At 41.7% G+C, this 14,077-nt stretch overlaps 1 protein-coding gene across 4 annotated transcripts in view; it reads left to right on the top strand.

Moving 5' to 3' along the window:
* The window catches only part of os9 (OS9 endoplasmic reticulum lectin), a 65,515-nt gene that overhangs the window by 24,717 nt on the left and 26,721 nt on the right, over positions 1-14,077 (top strand). For 3 of the 4 annotated variants that reach the window (XM_068024757.1, XM_068024759.1, XM_068024758.1), the window contains exons 2-4: positions 6,996-7,172; positions 8,325-8,388; positions 11,768-11,844. In XM_068024757.1, coding sequence (XP_067880858.1) covers positions 6,996-7,172; positions 8,325-8,388; positions 11,768-11,844 — 318 coding nt within the window. Of the gene's footprint in view, positions 1-6,995; positions 7,173-8,324; positions 8,389-11,767; positions 11,845-14,077 lie in introns of those variants that run through there. The other variant, XM_068024762.1, reaches the window with a different exon arrangement.

Consider the following 14,077-nt stretch of genomic DNA (forward strand, 5'->3'; position numbering starts at 1 on the left):
GAATAGTTGAGGCGGATAGTATAATGCATTTAAGGGGAAACTAGATAGACGCATGAGGGAGAAAGTAATAGAAGGATATGCTGTGATAGTTTTGGGAGGAGGTTTCTGTGCAGCATGAGCACAGACATGGACCAGTTGAGATGAATGGTCTGTTTCTTCTGTTGTAATTTTCTCCAAGTTTAGCGAACGTACATAATAGTCTAGCTGTGGCCTAACCAGAGCTTTGTGTCCAGTTCTGGTCACCACGCTTCATGAAGAATGTGAGGGTCCTTGAGTGGGTGCAGAGGAGATTTATCAGAATGGTTCCAGGGATGAGGGATTTTAGCTACAAGGTTAGGTTTGAGAAGCTGGGGTTGTTCTCCTTGGAGCAAAGAAGATTGAGGGGAGATTTGATAGAGGTGTACAAGATATGACTGGTTTAGATAAGGTAGACAAAAAAAGCTGTTCCCATTAGCTGATGGTACAAGGACTAGAGGACACAAATCTAAGGTTTTGGGCAAGAGATGCAGGCGGATGTGAAGTTTTTTGCGCAGTGAGTGGTTATGATCTGGAACATGCTGCCTACGAGGGTGGTGGAAGCAGATGATTTCAGAAGGAAGTTGGATGGGCACTTGAGGGAAATAAACTTGCAGGCCTAGGGTGTTAGAGCAAGAGAATGGGACTCACTGTATTGTTCATCGGACCTGAAGGGCCGAATGGCCTCCTTCTGTGCCGTTATGACTGATGCTAACTGGATTTATGCAGTCCCCACTATTTCCTTCCTATTGATTCTTTGTGTACTCCAAGTGCCAGAATGTTGTTTGGTGTGTACAAAGCGCAGCCAATATTGACCATTCACTTGTGTATGAAGCAGCTGCATGCTCATCATATCCCTTGTGTCCTGTTTATCTGTAACCCAAGAGTTTTTCTTTGTGCTAATGTTTTTGTTTTCAAGTTACAGTCTTGGAATTGATGAATCTTTCATTTTGCTTTGAGGGTAGGTGAGCAACCAGCCTGTATACCTGAACAGACAAGCTTCTGATGACTATTCTACACTTTTGGAAGGCATCTGGCTTCCACTTGGCACCTCTCACAGTAATATAGCTGAGGTCAGGCATTCTGTGCTATGGGGATTGTGTGTTTACTCACCACTCTGCTGCATGCTGATCAGCCACCCTGAGCCAGAGTAAAATCATGCCAGTAAAAATGACACAATGTATAGCATCGAAATGGGCATGAACCTCTTCCCAATGCATTTACCTCACCATAGCCTTTCAGCACATCTTCCAATTCCCTTTTCACATGTACTTGTCTAGATTTCTTTTAAAAAGATTGAAGTTATTTGCCTGTACCACTTCTCATGGTAGCAAGCACCTTCTAACCACAGAGTAAAGTAATTTCTCATTATTTCCCTGTTGGATTTATGAGTAAGTATTTTGTATTTATGGCCCCTAATTTTGTATTCTGCAAATGGAAACACCATCTCCACATCTACGCTGTCCAATCCATTTATCATTTTGAAGATCTCCAGTCACCTGTAAGTTTTTTTTTAAAAGAAAAAAGCCCCAACCTGTTTGTTCGTTCTCAATAGTTGTAATATCTCAGTTCTGGTAACATCCTTGTAAATCTTTTTTTTTTACAAATTCTCCAGCGCTTCGTCTCCTTTGACTGAGTACACAGCTGAAAGCCTTCAAAAATGCTGCTACTAACTTATTAGCAGTCCTTTTGCATTTGTGGTGTTGACTATGGAGATGGAGTTCTACAAGTGCAGTGTGTTCAAGGCATTGTTCATCTATGAGCCTTGAGTGTCTGAAGGCTTATTTTTCATTGGGATGTGTGTTCTGCTGGCAAGGCTGCATTGATTCATCCCTAGTTACCCTGACAGAGGGCATTTAATCATGGATCGGTCAGATATGGTAGGGGTGGCAGACGTCCTTTTACTGTGGGGCATTTGTGTACCAGTTTGATTTTTTGATAATCTGGCAGTTTATATTTTCATGCCAGCCTGCAGTTTACCAGATTTATTGAATTCTTTGAGGCTTGAGCTCTCAACATCTAGGTTGCTGGTCTCATACATTACTGCACATGATTATGGGTTGGAGTTTGTCATGGTTGGTGGTTGCAGAGTAGCAATTGGCACAGGGCACCCATCCATTTTCTCCATCTTTCTCTCCCTTCATCCTTTCTTCTCCAAAACTGAGGGGCACCAAAACCAGTTGTCCCAACTGCTGCCCTGGCTAAGAGCAAATGTATGAATCTGAACCTTCCTGGTTTCTGTGGCTCAACTTGGATGAACTTGCTGGATTTGGTTGCAAAGTTTTAATGACCTATGCCTTGATTGATATTCTAAATTGACTTGGTGTTTCTCTTCATGCCTCAATGTTTAAGCTTGTTTGGATATTTAAGGTTTGTTAAACACAAAAGTCCGAGTGTATCAAGCCTGTGTCCTCAGTACCTTGCTCTATGGCAGCGAGGCCTGGACAACGTATGTCAGCCAAGAGCGACGTCTCAATTCATTCCATCTTCGCTACCTCCGGAGAATACTTGGCATCAGGTGGCAGGACCGTATCTCCAACACAGAAGTCCTCGAGGCGGCCAACATCCCCAGCTTATACACACTACTGAGTCAGCGGCGCTTGAGATGGCTTGGCCATGTGAACCGCATGGAAGATGGCAGGATCCCCAAAGACACATTGTACAGCGAGTTCGCCAAAGGTATCAGACCCACCAGCCGTCCATGTCTCCGCTTTAAAGACGTCTGCAAACGCGACATGAAGTCCCGTGACATTGATCACAAGTCGTGGGAGTCAGTTGCCAGCGTTCGCCAGAGCTGGCGGGCAGCCATAAAGGCGGGGCTGAAGTGTGGCGAGTCGAAGAGACTTGGCAGTTGGCAGGAAAAAAGACAGGCGCAAGGGGAGAGCCAACTGTGTAACAGCCCCGACAAACAAATTTTTCTGCAGCACCTGTGGAACAGCCTGTCATTCTAGAATTGGCCTTTATAGCCACTCCAGGAGCTGCTCCACACACCACTGACCACCTCCAGGCGCTTACCCATTGTCTCTCGAGGTAAGGAGGCCAAAGAAGAAAATCATTCACACTGAAGTTGAGACCAGTCCACAATGCATTGGTACCAAATGCCAGGAATTTCCTCGGGGGTTCTCCCAACTGCTGCTGTAACTTTAGCGGAGGATCAGTGGAAAAACTGTAAATGAGGTTTCTCCTGAAGTTACTTAAGGTAACTTTAGGAGATCCCTTTACAGTTTTCTTACATTATAATAGTGACTACACTTCAAAAGCACTTTGGGATGTCCAGAGGTCATGAAAGGCACGATATAAATGTGCACACATTCTTTTCCAGAGGTTGTGAAGCAAACGTTGCATTGAGCCATCTTCCTATATTGCTTGGGGTGGGAGAGTGTGAAGAGGGGAATTGAAGACTTTGAAACTTGACGTCATGCTGGTGAAATGTTCAGCTGCAAAATTGCTACTTGAAACATTGCACTTTGTAAATTTTTTTATTTTAGATGTCCCAATTTCTCTTGCATGTAAGTTGTCATATATGCATTCCATAAATCTGCCCTGTGGTTGCTGTGGATTGTCTTTGTGTTTTCAACAATGATTGTTCTGCAGTTAATGAGCAGTTCCAAAAGCAACCCCAGGTTTGTCTTGCTACTTGTACTGTATTTGGGATTGCTGTGAAACTGGCAACCTTTCCAGCAATGTGACAAACAAGGCGATGAGACACTGTACATTGTAACTGCACCATTAATGATTCGTCATCTTCAGGTGATACCTGACCTATTTATGTGGACTAATAAGACAGCTAGGCTCTGGAGAAGGAAAGCATTGCAAATTAGCATGCCGCTGAGTATTGCTTCAAAGTATTGACTTAGTTTCTGCAAAGGTCAAATCTAAAATTAAACAGTGCAAACCAGTGGTCTGTCAAATGAGTGGATTCCGTTTCATTATAAACCAGCGCAGCACTGTATGATTTTATTTTTTTAATCTAACAGCTTGTTTGTGCACTGCACTTAGCTAACATTTCTATTGTTAAATCAGAATGTAAATAAGAGAGCTAATGGGTATTTAATTGTTGCAGTCATAATGTCAAGTTGTTACTGATTTACCCGGAGCCAGATCAAGAACAGCATGATCAAAACTGAATGATGTCCTGCCACCAAATAGTCTTCTACTTCTAAAACATTGACTGTTGCTTATCTCACAGCAATCATGGCATATGTATTGTAACTTGAATCACCTTGGTGTTTTCACTTCTAATAGCTTACTTCCATGCTAAGTTTTTTGTTTTTTTGCACATATCTTTACAAAATCCCTTCACATTCATGTACGTTTTGTGCTGCTACAGTGTGCTAATATTCACTTTGTGCAATTTCTGCAGACGTGCAGCCAAAGCCTTGAATTCTCAAGACAGTGTTTGCCCTTCCAGTGACTTTGTCCTGTGTGTGGTGCTGCCTATGCTGATTTGAGGATTTTGGGGTGGCTGCTGTCCTTTCTAACTGCCTAAATTGCTATTTCTAAAATGTGCTTCTGGTACCCCATTGGAGGTTCAACACTGGAAGGACCTCATTGTTAAGTTTAGATCTTTTTCCTCACTTGCTACTCAGCCATTTTCACCAAACATTACATATCTAGAACAGTGGACTTTGACATTTTTACTAATTATGTGGCTATTTGTGAAGTATTAAAAGAATCATTATTGCAGGTGTCCTGGATTAACTTCCTCTCTTTGCATTGTTGCTCGCAAAATTGCATTCTTAGAAATCGCATGTTTGAAAGCCCCATCTGCAGTTCATATTTGAGGATATAATATTGCCTCCATTTCTACTAGAAGAATGTCTGGTCCTAAATTCCTTGAACTCTGCTGGGTAGAGATGCACTGTCTGGTAATTTTTGCTCAATCTGACAAACAAAGTGGTACTCTATACTGAGCAAGGGACTCTGGAGCACCAGTTGTATCCTTTTATGCTTTGTACTTGAGGACCAGTGCAGTATCTGTTCCTGTTTCTGAATAGGAAAGCTTTACTGAAATGAAAGCCAGTAGCTCCCCACCCGCCACTCGTGAAATTCAACATATTTCAATTTCTTCCCTGCCTGCCAAAGAAACAAATTGCAAGCCTATCTCTACAGAAGAGTTGGCGTAGCTATCCCCTCTTTCATCAGGGCAAAATATAATTGCAGCATGTGGGGAAGCATGTATTGTCAGCTGTGACTCAGTTGATGGCACTCTTACCTTTGAGTCGGAACGTTGTGGGTTCAAGTCCCACTCCAGAGATGAGCAGAGAATCTGGGCTGATTCCCAGCGCAGGTCTTGGGGGCGCTGCACCATTGGAGATGCCATATTTTGTTTGAGACATTAATATTCCTGAGGTTGTGCAAGGCACTATAGAAATGCAAATCTGTCGTTATAGGTTTGTAAATGTGCACAACGCTACTGGAAAGCACCACTTCAGACTTTATATAAAAGGCTACTTTAGGGGCTTTAACAGGTGAAGCATGTAGTGTGGGGCGAGAGTTAAGTGTAGTCCAGACCAGGTAGAGTGCCAGATTCCCTGACCTGAAGGATATTGGTACCAATGCAACCAAAAGTATATTGGGGGCATCAGACACAGATGTTGATTCACATGTAGCAAATGGAGGACTATTGCTGTGTTACTTGTGCAACTGAATTGGTATCATTTGAGTTGCTTAAAAATTGAGAATTTTGTATCTAATTTTAACTTAAAGTTGGTTGTTAAAGTAGTCCATTCGAAGTGCTAACATTGAGTCACTTGAAGTTATTTGTTGCCAGAGACTATTTTATTCAGTATAGAATGCATAGTGGAATTGAATGATTTGAAAATGAAATTGGTGTAAAGGTTCTTTCTGGTTCATTGAATGGATTGTCTGCCATGGTATGGAGTCACGTAGACCTGAAAGTGTCCTGGTGGTCTAACCCCTAGTTTATGCTGATGTCTGCCAAAGCAATGATGGGTATGCAATATAATTGTCCTGATTCTCTGCAGTGAGCAAGGAGAAAGATTTGTCTAGAGTTCCCACTCTGATCGCTATCTAAACCAATGTTCAGCCAGCCAGATATGAAAATTAGTGAAGGACTGAGTTAGGCATCTCTAATCCTCCTTGGAGTTAAATAGCTCAGCACGATCTAGAATGGGCACTGGGGTGAGGGCAACTGAAACCTATGAAACAGCTTCCAAGACTCTGTGCTTATTGGAAGAGGGATATGGGGGGAGTAAATTGAGGTTTTCCAGTGATGCCTGACATCCTGAGACCTTTGAATGACATCCTAATTGATCTGCTGCTGTGTGTTTTATTTTAAATTTAAATTTAGTGGAGAATTAAAAAAGGATGCACAGTATTTCACTATGTACAAAACTAGTTCACTTTGGTTTATAAATTTCAATGGAAATAAACTACAAAAATTTACACGTCTCAGAACACACAACACTCAGCACTTCTAAGAATTCAAATGTGCTTTTGTATAATGTACTTGTCTGAAATACTTTTCTATAGTTATATAACTTTTTCATTATATGAAATTTCATTTTAAACTGCATAAACGCTAACACTGGGTATTACTGCAGCTGATCATGAAATTCACAGTATTTAAAAAAAAAAAATCAGATTGAAATTCATCAAATCAAATGTCCTATAATGAAATGTTTCTCATTCTATTAATTGAAATAAATATGAATGTTTCATGGTCATATTTCCATTTCCCACACCAGCCGGATGGTCCAAGGCTATAATTTGTGTTGAATGATCGAGTTTTGTGGCTTCGAATTGTCCCCACTAGTAAATAGACTGCTGCTGTCCAGATATTCTTTCATGTTGGGTCCTTGATTATTGAAGGAATTATTTGATCATTGGTCTGAAGTGGATTGGATCCCAGGCCTCTGGTGAAAGAACAGCTTTATTACCTGTGGCACGAGGTACTCTGTTACTGATACAATTTCAGCTGCAACTGCTGTCTAATTTAGTATTTTCTATCTTTACAGACCAAATCAGATGATATTGTAATAGTTTCTTCGAAATATAAGCAGATGTATGAGTGCAGGCTGCCGGCTCAAGCCATGAAATTTCAGCAGGAATCTGAAGATGAAGGTCAATCCTACTCTGGGCTAGAGATCTCTGAGCTGTTGAAGCCAATGCATGCAGCACCTTGTCTTGTAAAGGTGAGGTTATTTTGGCGGAATGAAGCTAAATGTCTGTAGCTTTGAGTAAATATTTGAGTTCTTTAAAACCTGTACATTTTTAAATATTTCCCTCCTCTGTCTTTTACACCCCTTCCAAAAAATAGAATTGCAAGGAGAATGTTATGCAATACAGTAATATATTATAACATTTTTAATTGTTTGAAAAAATGCTGCCTTCCCCCATCAAACCCTCTCCCTAGGAGGATTTACTGTTTCCTGCAGTCCAGTTCTAGTACTGGAAGCCCTCTAGTAGCTCATCCAGTTGGCCATTTTTCATGCGATTCTGAACAGTTATTTGTTTAACTTTGTGGTGGCATCACAGCACATTGCCTACTGTCCACACGTGTTTAATCCTATGATAATGACTAAAGGTCTGCGAAGGAAACCCGACTCGAGCCCAAATACCAGACCCAGAAGTGCGACCCGACCCGAACTTGACACATGTCGTCTGGTCCCATTGGGTTCGGGTTGGGTAGCAGGCCTTTAATAGTGACCAGGAGTGGAAGTGCTTGCTGTCTTTATTTCTCCTCCTCCTCCTTTACTCAAGGATTTTCCTGTTGCCATTCTGGCAGAGATAGAATAGGCCAGGAATTGAACATGGAATTCTTGTCATCTGTTGAACTCAATGCCACAGCACATGGTGGACTTCACCTACTGAGTTGTTAGGCCTCAAATGTTGTTGAATGTGCTTCCACATAATTAGTATAGTAGCCCTTCCCATAGCACTGCAACCTGCTTTTTCTTTTGTATAATTTCCAAAGACTGCATTTAAAATGGCCTAACATTGTGAGGCATTGAGGCAAATGGTTTCAACTTCTGCCACCAGAACCCAGTCTTGATGTTGCTTAAAATAGGCTGTGGTAGTCTTGCATGTAGAACAAAAGTTGAGATTGCAGCACATTACATTGGCATCTGCAAGCAGGTTGTGACTAGTTAATAAACTATGCCATGAAATGCTAATTCTTATCACTGCCCTGCAAACTTCCAAATGTATAAGCGGTGAGGAAAAGGAACAACTAACTTGAAGCAAAAACCGTCTTTCTACTGGAAGAAATACTACATTTTTTTCACTAAAATTGTCGAGGCAGTATGTTTCATTGTTAAAGCTTACTTTTCTTTGTTTGCTTACAGACCAAAGACTGGTGGACGTACGAGTTTTGTTATGGCCAACATATCAAGCAATATCACACTGAAGGTAAATACAGGCTATAGAGTTAAGAGATATTACAGCACAGGAGGAGGCCATTTGCCCCACTGAATCCATGCCAGATCTTTGTGGAGCAATCTTTGGGAGGCGCAGTGGTTAGCACCGCAGCCTCTCAGCTCCAGCGACCCGGGTTCAGTTCTGGATACTGCCTGTGCGGAGTTTCCGCCGGGTGCTCCGGTTTCCTCCCACAGCCAAAGACTTTCAGGTTGATGGGTAAATTGGCCATTGTAAATTGCCCCTAGTGTAGGTAGGGGAATGGTGGGGATGTGGTAGGGAATATGGGATTAATGTAGGATTAGTATAAATGGGTGGTTGTTGGTCGGCACAGACTCAGTGGGCCGAAGGGCCTGTTTCAGTGCTGTATCTCTTTTTTAAAAAAAAAATCCAGTCGGTCCCATTCCAACCTCTCCCTGTAGCCCTGCAAGTCTATTTTCCTTAAGTGCCCATCCAATTTCCTTTTGAAATCATTCATCTCTGCTTCCACCACCCTTGGAGGCAGAGTTCCAGGTCATTACTACTTGCTGTGTTTATAAAAAAAAAAATTCTTCCTCATGTCCTTCCTGTATCTCTTGTCCAAACCTTAAATCTGTTCCCTAGTCCTTGTACGATCAGCTGATGGGAACAGCTTTTCTTTGTCTACCTTATCTCAGCTTGTCAGAATCTTGTACATCCCCTATCAAATCTCCCTTCAATCTCCTTTTCTCCAAGGAGAACAACTCCAGCTTTTCCAACCTAACTTTGTAGCTAAAATCCCTCAACCCTGGAATCATTCTGGTAAATCTCCTCTGCATCCTCTCAAGGGCCCTCATATCCTTCCTAAAGTGTGGTGACTAGAGCTTTATAAAGGTTCAGCCTAACTTCCCTTCTTTTATACTCGTACCTCTAAGAAGCCCAAGATCCCATATGCTTTGCTAACTATTCTCCCAATATGTCCTACCCATTTATTATTTACATGCCAGTACAAGATCTTTGGGTTCCCTTTTGTTAAATGCTATCCTATTCTCATTCTCCCTTTACCAGTCTTACTTTCCTCTTCACTTCCTCTCAATTTATTGTATATATGGCCTGGTCCTCACTTGAGGAATTCATCTGACATGCATCATACACCCTCTCTTTTTTTGTTTGTTTCATCATATCTTTATCTCCCTCATCATTGAAGGCGCCCTCGCTTTGATTTCCCACCCCCTCCCTATCTTTTGAATGTACCTAGTCTGTACCTGAAAGATCACCCATTGTTCGTAGTTTTTCCTGTCACTCTTTGGTTCCATTTTACCTTGGCTAGATCCCCCCTCATACCATTGAGCTTAGCCGTTTTCCTATTTAGAAGTTCTACTTTTAGATTGTTGGTTTTCGTGACTAATCTAAATCTTATGATACAATGATCACTCTTACCCAAGTGTGCCCCCCCCCCCCCCCCCCAACCCCACAGACACTTGGTCCACTTGGCCCACCTCATTCCCCAGCACCAGATCCAGCAATCCCCTTCTTCCTAGTTGGACCAAGAGCATACTAGTCAAGGAAGTTCTCCTGAACACATTTCAGAAATTCCTCTCCCTCCTTATCCTTTACTCCAACATTATCCCAATCAATATTTGGGTGAAGTCCTCCAGTATCACAACTATAATTCTTGTACAGTTCTGTGATTTCCCTGCACATTTGCTCCTCTATCTCTCACTATTTGCAGGCCTATAGAATGCCCCAGTCGTGTGATCATACCTTTCTTTTGCAACTCTAACCAAATGGATTTTGTCCTTTGCCCTTTCAAGGACATAGTCTGTTTCCAGCACTACAATTTCTTCCCTAATCAATGCTGCCACCCCACCTCCCTTGTGTTAATAAACATTACTTTTTTGCATCTTCTGTAACCTTTCTTTAGATTAGGTTGGAGCTCTCCTTTTCACTCGCGTACATTCCCCTAAATTAATTAATTTTGTGGGGGTCTATATAAATCTAGACTGTTTCTTGGAACTTCAAACCAATTCTCTTTCTGTCTTCCCCTATTTCCACCCCCCTCCCCCCATCCCCAAACAGCACCCCACACCCAGACTTTCAGGAGATGGGTTTCTTAGATTTTCAACTCCCATGATTCTGACAATCTCCATTTTATATCGCAGAAAATAATTACTTTAAAAAGTTAGGTAGGATATTCAGAATTTAATAAAAGCTGTCAATCATATCAACTGAACCAATCCCACTCCAGTGTTTTTAAATTAGCATTATTACCCTCCAATTTTTAACTGACTAAACTAGCAACCTTGTATTGAAATTAACAGTACAGGAGAATATGTTGTAAACTTGTGTATTGGCATTGGTCTTAAAGAAATAGCCGCTAAGTTAAAACTTAGTCAAAATCACATGTATTGCACTTTCTGAGGACTTTTAAAATGTATGCGTGACCAACAGAAATGAGATTCAAAATGCTATTCAATAGCTGTGAAGTTGGGATGTATACAAAAATGTTTCCTAATTGTTTTTGACGATATGCCAGTGAAGTCCCAGCACTTGGTTGCGTGCGACTCTACTTATTTTTGATTTTCATTATCTGTGCAAGGAAATAGTTATTTCTCTCCTGCTGCACCCGCCGCCACCACCACCCCCCCACTGCAAACCAAGCTGCACGCCAACTGCAGTTGAGGGTAGGTGTTTAACCTGTCACCAGCCTTTTGCTAAATGTTGCCCTAATCCTATGGCGATGTTCCCACGAGAAGCTTCCAATGTTCTAATGCAGGAAATAAGTGATAAAGGTGTGATTTTTCAACTATTTGCCTTTTATTGTGTGCCACTATATATGCCTGATGCTGCTTTGCTGCTATGCATGCTAGAGTTCTAAGTAAAATAGGCAAATGCATTTGTGTCTTATACTTTGAAAACTTCTGCATTGCATCAAGGCTGCTGGTGTGCAGTTTACTTGATGGAATGAAATTCAGAGCACTGACAATGAGACAAATCACTGCGCCTGCAGTGTTGCTCAAGGCGTGTTTGTGAATAGATTTCTGGCCTGAAAGCTTCCCTAGTGTTGGGGGAGGAAAAGGTCTGTACAGGCCAGCAATGTAAAAACTGCAATGCTGACCTCTTAACAGGTGAGTTGAGCTCAGAGGCAAGAGCTGAATGGTGACTGCAGGCAAAGCACTGGATGCAAACAAGTGACATAGAAAGGAGTTACCTCTGGAAGGTCTCCATATTGCATGAGTCATCTTGGACTGACATTATATAATAAAGCGCTGCTGACAAAATTGGAGTTGCTTATATTGTCAGCTCTGAAATATAAATGCAGTGTTTGTCTAACACTGCATACAGTTCTCAAAATTGTAACTCTACTTTCAAGACAGAGTTTGCATTTTAGCTGTAATTTTTTTGTTGTGTTCAGATTCTGAAGTTAAAGGAGATGTGATGTATCTTGGGTTTTATGAATCTGAATTTGACTGGAACAATGAAACTGCAAAGGTAAGGATGAATTCGTCATAGGTAGGCTAGTCTGGTGTCATTCTGTTGCAGGTCCCAAAAGATCAAAGCTTTAAGCAAATGCCGTTCATACTCGCTATAATAGCCAATTTGCTTTGGCTGTTAACCTTACACAGGTTGAGTGATTAACTCTCCAGTTTTATGTTGACTTTGTTTTTAAGTTGAATTTCAGTGGTCTGCACATTTTTAAATTTTGATCTCGACACATAATGGAATGTATCCACTGTGATTTGGTGGTAACACTCTCGTCTCAGTCAGAAAGTCGTGGGTTCAAGTCCCACTCTGGAGACTTGAGCACATAATCCAGGCTGACACTTCAGTGCAGTACTGAGGGAGCGCTCCACTGTTGGAGGTGCCATCTTTCGGATGAGATGTTAAACCAAGGCCTCGCCTACCCCCTCGTGGACAGAAATATCCCATGATATATTTGAAGAAGAGCAGGGGAGTTCTCCCCAGTGGCCTGACCACTATTTATCTCAGTAAACATCACGAAAACAGATTTTCTGGTTGTTTCTCATTGTTGTTTGTGGGACCTTGCTGTGCGCAAATTGGCTGCTGCATTTCTTTCCAATAATGACTCCACTACTTCATTGGCTGTAGGATGTCCCGAGGTCATGAATGGCGCTATATAGATGCAAGTTCTTGATTTCACGTAATGGTTCACCATCTTAGTTCCTGCAGTACTGGATTGTGCGCAAATATCTATTGCCAGCTTACTTGCCCTAACAAGTAGAAGCCATACGTTTTTGTTTTTGCTCTTTGGAGTACTGCAAGCCCATGGAACAGCACGGTAAGATCACAGGGAAGTGCAATTTTCAGCGTTTAATGCTTGAGTAACTTTTAACTTCTTTGTTTCTGTTTTGCGGATGTGGAGCGTGAATGTCCGACAGAAATTTTAGTTTTTTTTCCAAAAACAAATTGCTCCAAGTCAAATGCTAAACTAAACTAAAGGTGGCCTAGTGCGTGAATTGCAAAAGTAGTATGCAGGTACAGCACGTAATTAGGAAAGCTAATAGAATGTTATTGTTTATCGCGAGGGGAATTGAATACAGAAGTAGGGAGGTTATGCTTCAGCTATACAGGGCATTGGTGAGACCACATCTGGAGTACTCTGTACAGTACTGGTCTCCTTATTTATGGAAGGATGTAAATACATTGGAGGCAGTACAGAGAAGGTTTACTAGACTAATACCTGGAATGGGCGGGCTGTCTTACGAGGAAAGATTGGACGGGCTAGGCTTGTATCCACTGAAATTTAGAAGAGTAAGAGGCGACTTGATTGAAACATATAAGATCCTGAGGGGCCTTGACAGGGTGGATGTGGAAAGAATGTTTCCCCGTGTGGGAGAATCTAGAACTAGGGGTCACTGTTTAAAAATAAGGCGTTGCCCATTTACAAGAGATGAGGAGAAATATTTTCTGAGGGTCGTGAGTCTTTGGAATTCTCTTCCTCAAAAGGCGGTGGAAGCAGGGTATTTGAATATTTTTAAGGCAGAGGTAGATAGAATCTTGATGAGCAAGGGGGTGGAAGGTTATCAGGGGTAGGTGGAAATGTGGAGTAATCAGTTCAGCCATGAACTTGCTGAATGGCGGAGCATTCTCGAAGGACCGAGTGGCCTACTCCTCCTAATTCGTATGTTTCTTGCTCCACAGATGCTGCCAGACCTGCTGAGTATTTCCAGTGTTTTCTGTTCAAATCCTAAGCTAGCCTGCTAGTCTGCGAGAGTTGCATTCTGTCAATAGCCACTAGGTACTGTTTCAGATAAACATTGTAATCAGTTAACTTTTGAAATGCAATTTTAAAAAAATGCAGGATGTTTGCTATCTAAATTGTAAAAGCTGCTAGAATATGTCTGTAATCTTTGATACTTTATTTCCTGTTTCCAGCCTGCAGCTTCTTTTTTGAAAGTGTGTAGTCATAGCTGTAACATTAACTATATAGCCATCTGTTTCCTCATATGTTGGAATAGTCAATTTTTTTTTCCCACTTGTGTAGTAGCATTGTTGGCTTTCCTAAGTTAACAAGTGGTTGAGCCATACAGTTGGAGAACCCCAAGTTCAGTTTTTGGTCTATATTGAGTTATCTGTGAGTCGGGACAGAGATAGGCGTACAACAATTGGCCTTTTGAGTTGGGGGGTGGGGGTAAGAGTAAATTGCCCAGGGTTTCCAATTCTGATCACTATTCAGTCACTACTGCCAGAAGTGTGGATGTTG

The sequence above is a fragment of the Heterodontus francisci genome, chromosome X (assembly GCF_036365525.1).
Source record: "Heterodontus francisci isolate sHetFra1 chromosome X, sHetFra1.hap1, whole genome shotgun sequence".
In the NCBI taxonomy this organism is placed as follows: domain Eukaryota; kingdom Metazoa; phylum Chordata; class Chondrichthyes; order Heterodontiformes; family Heterodontidae; genus Heterodontus; species Heterodontus francisci.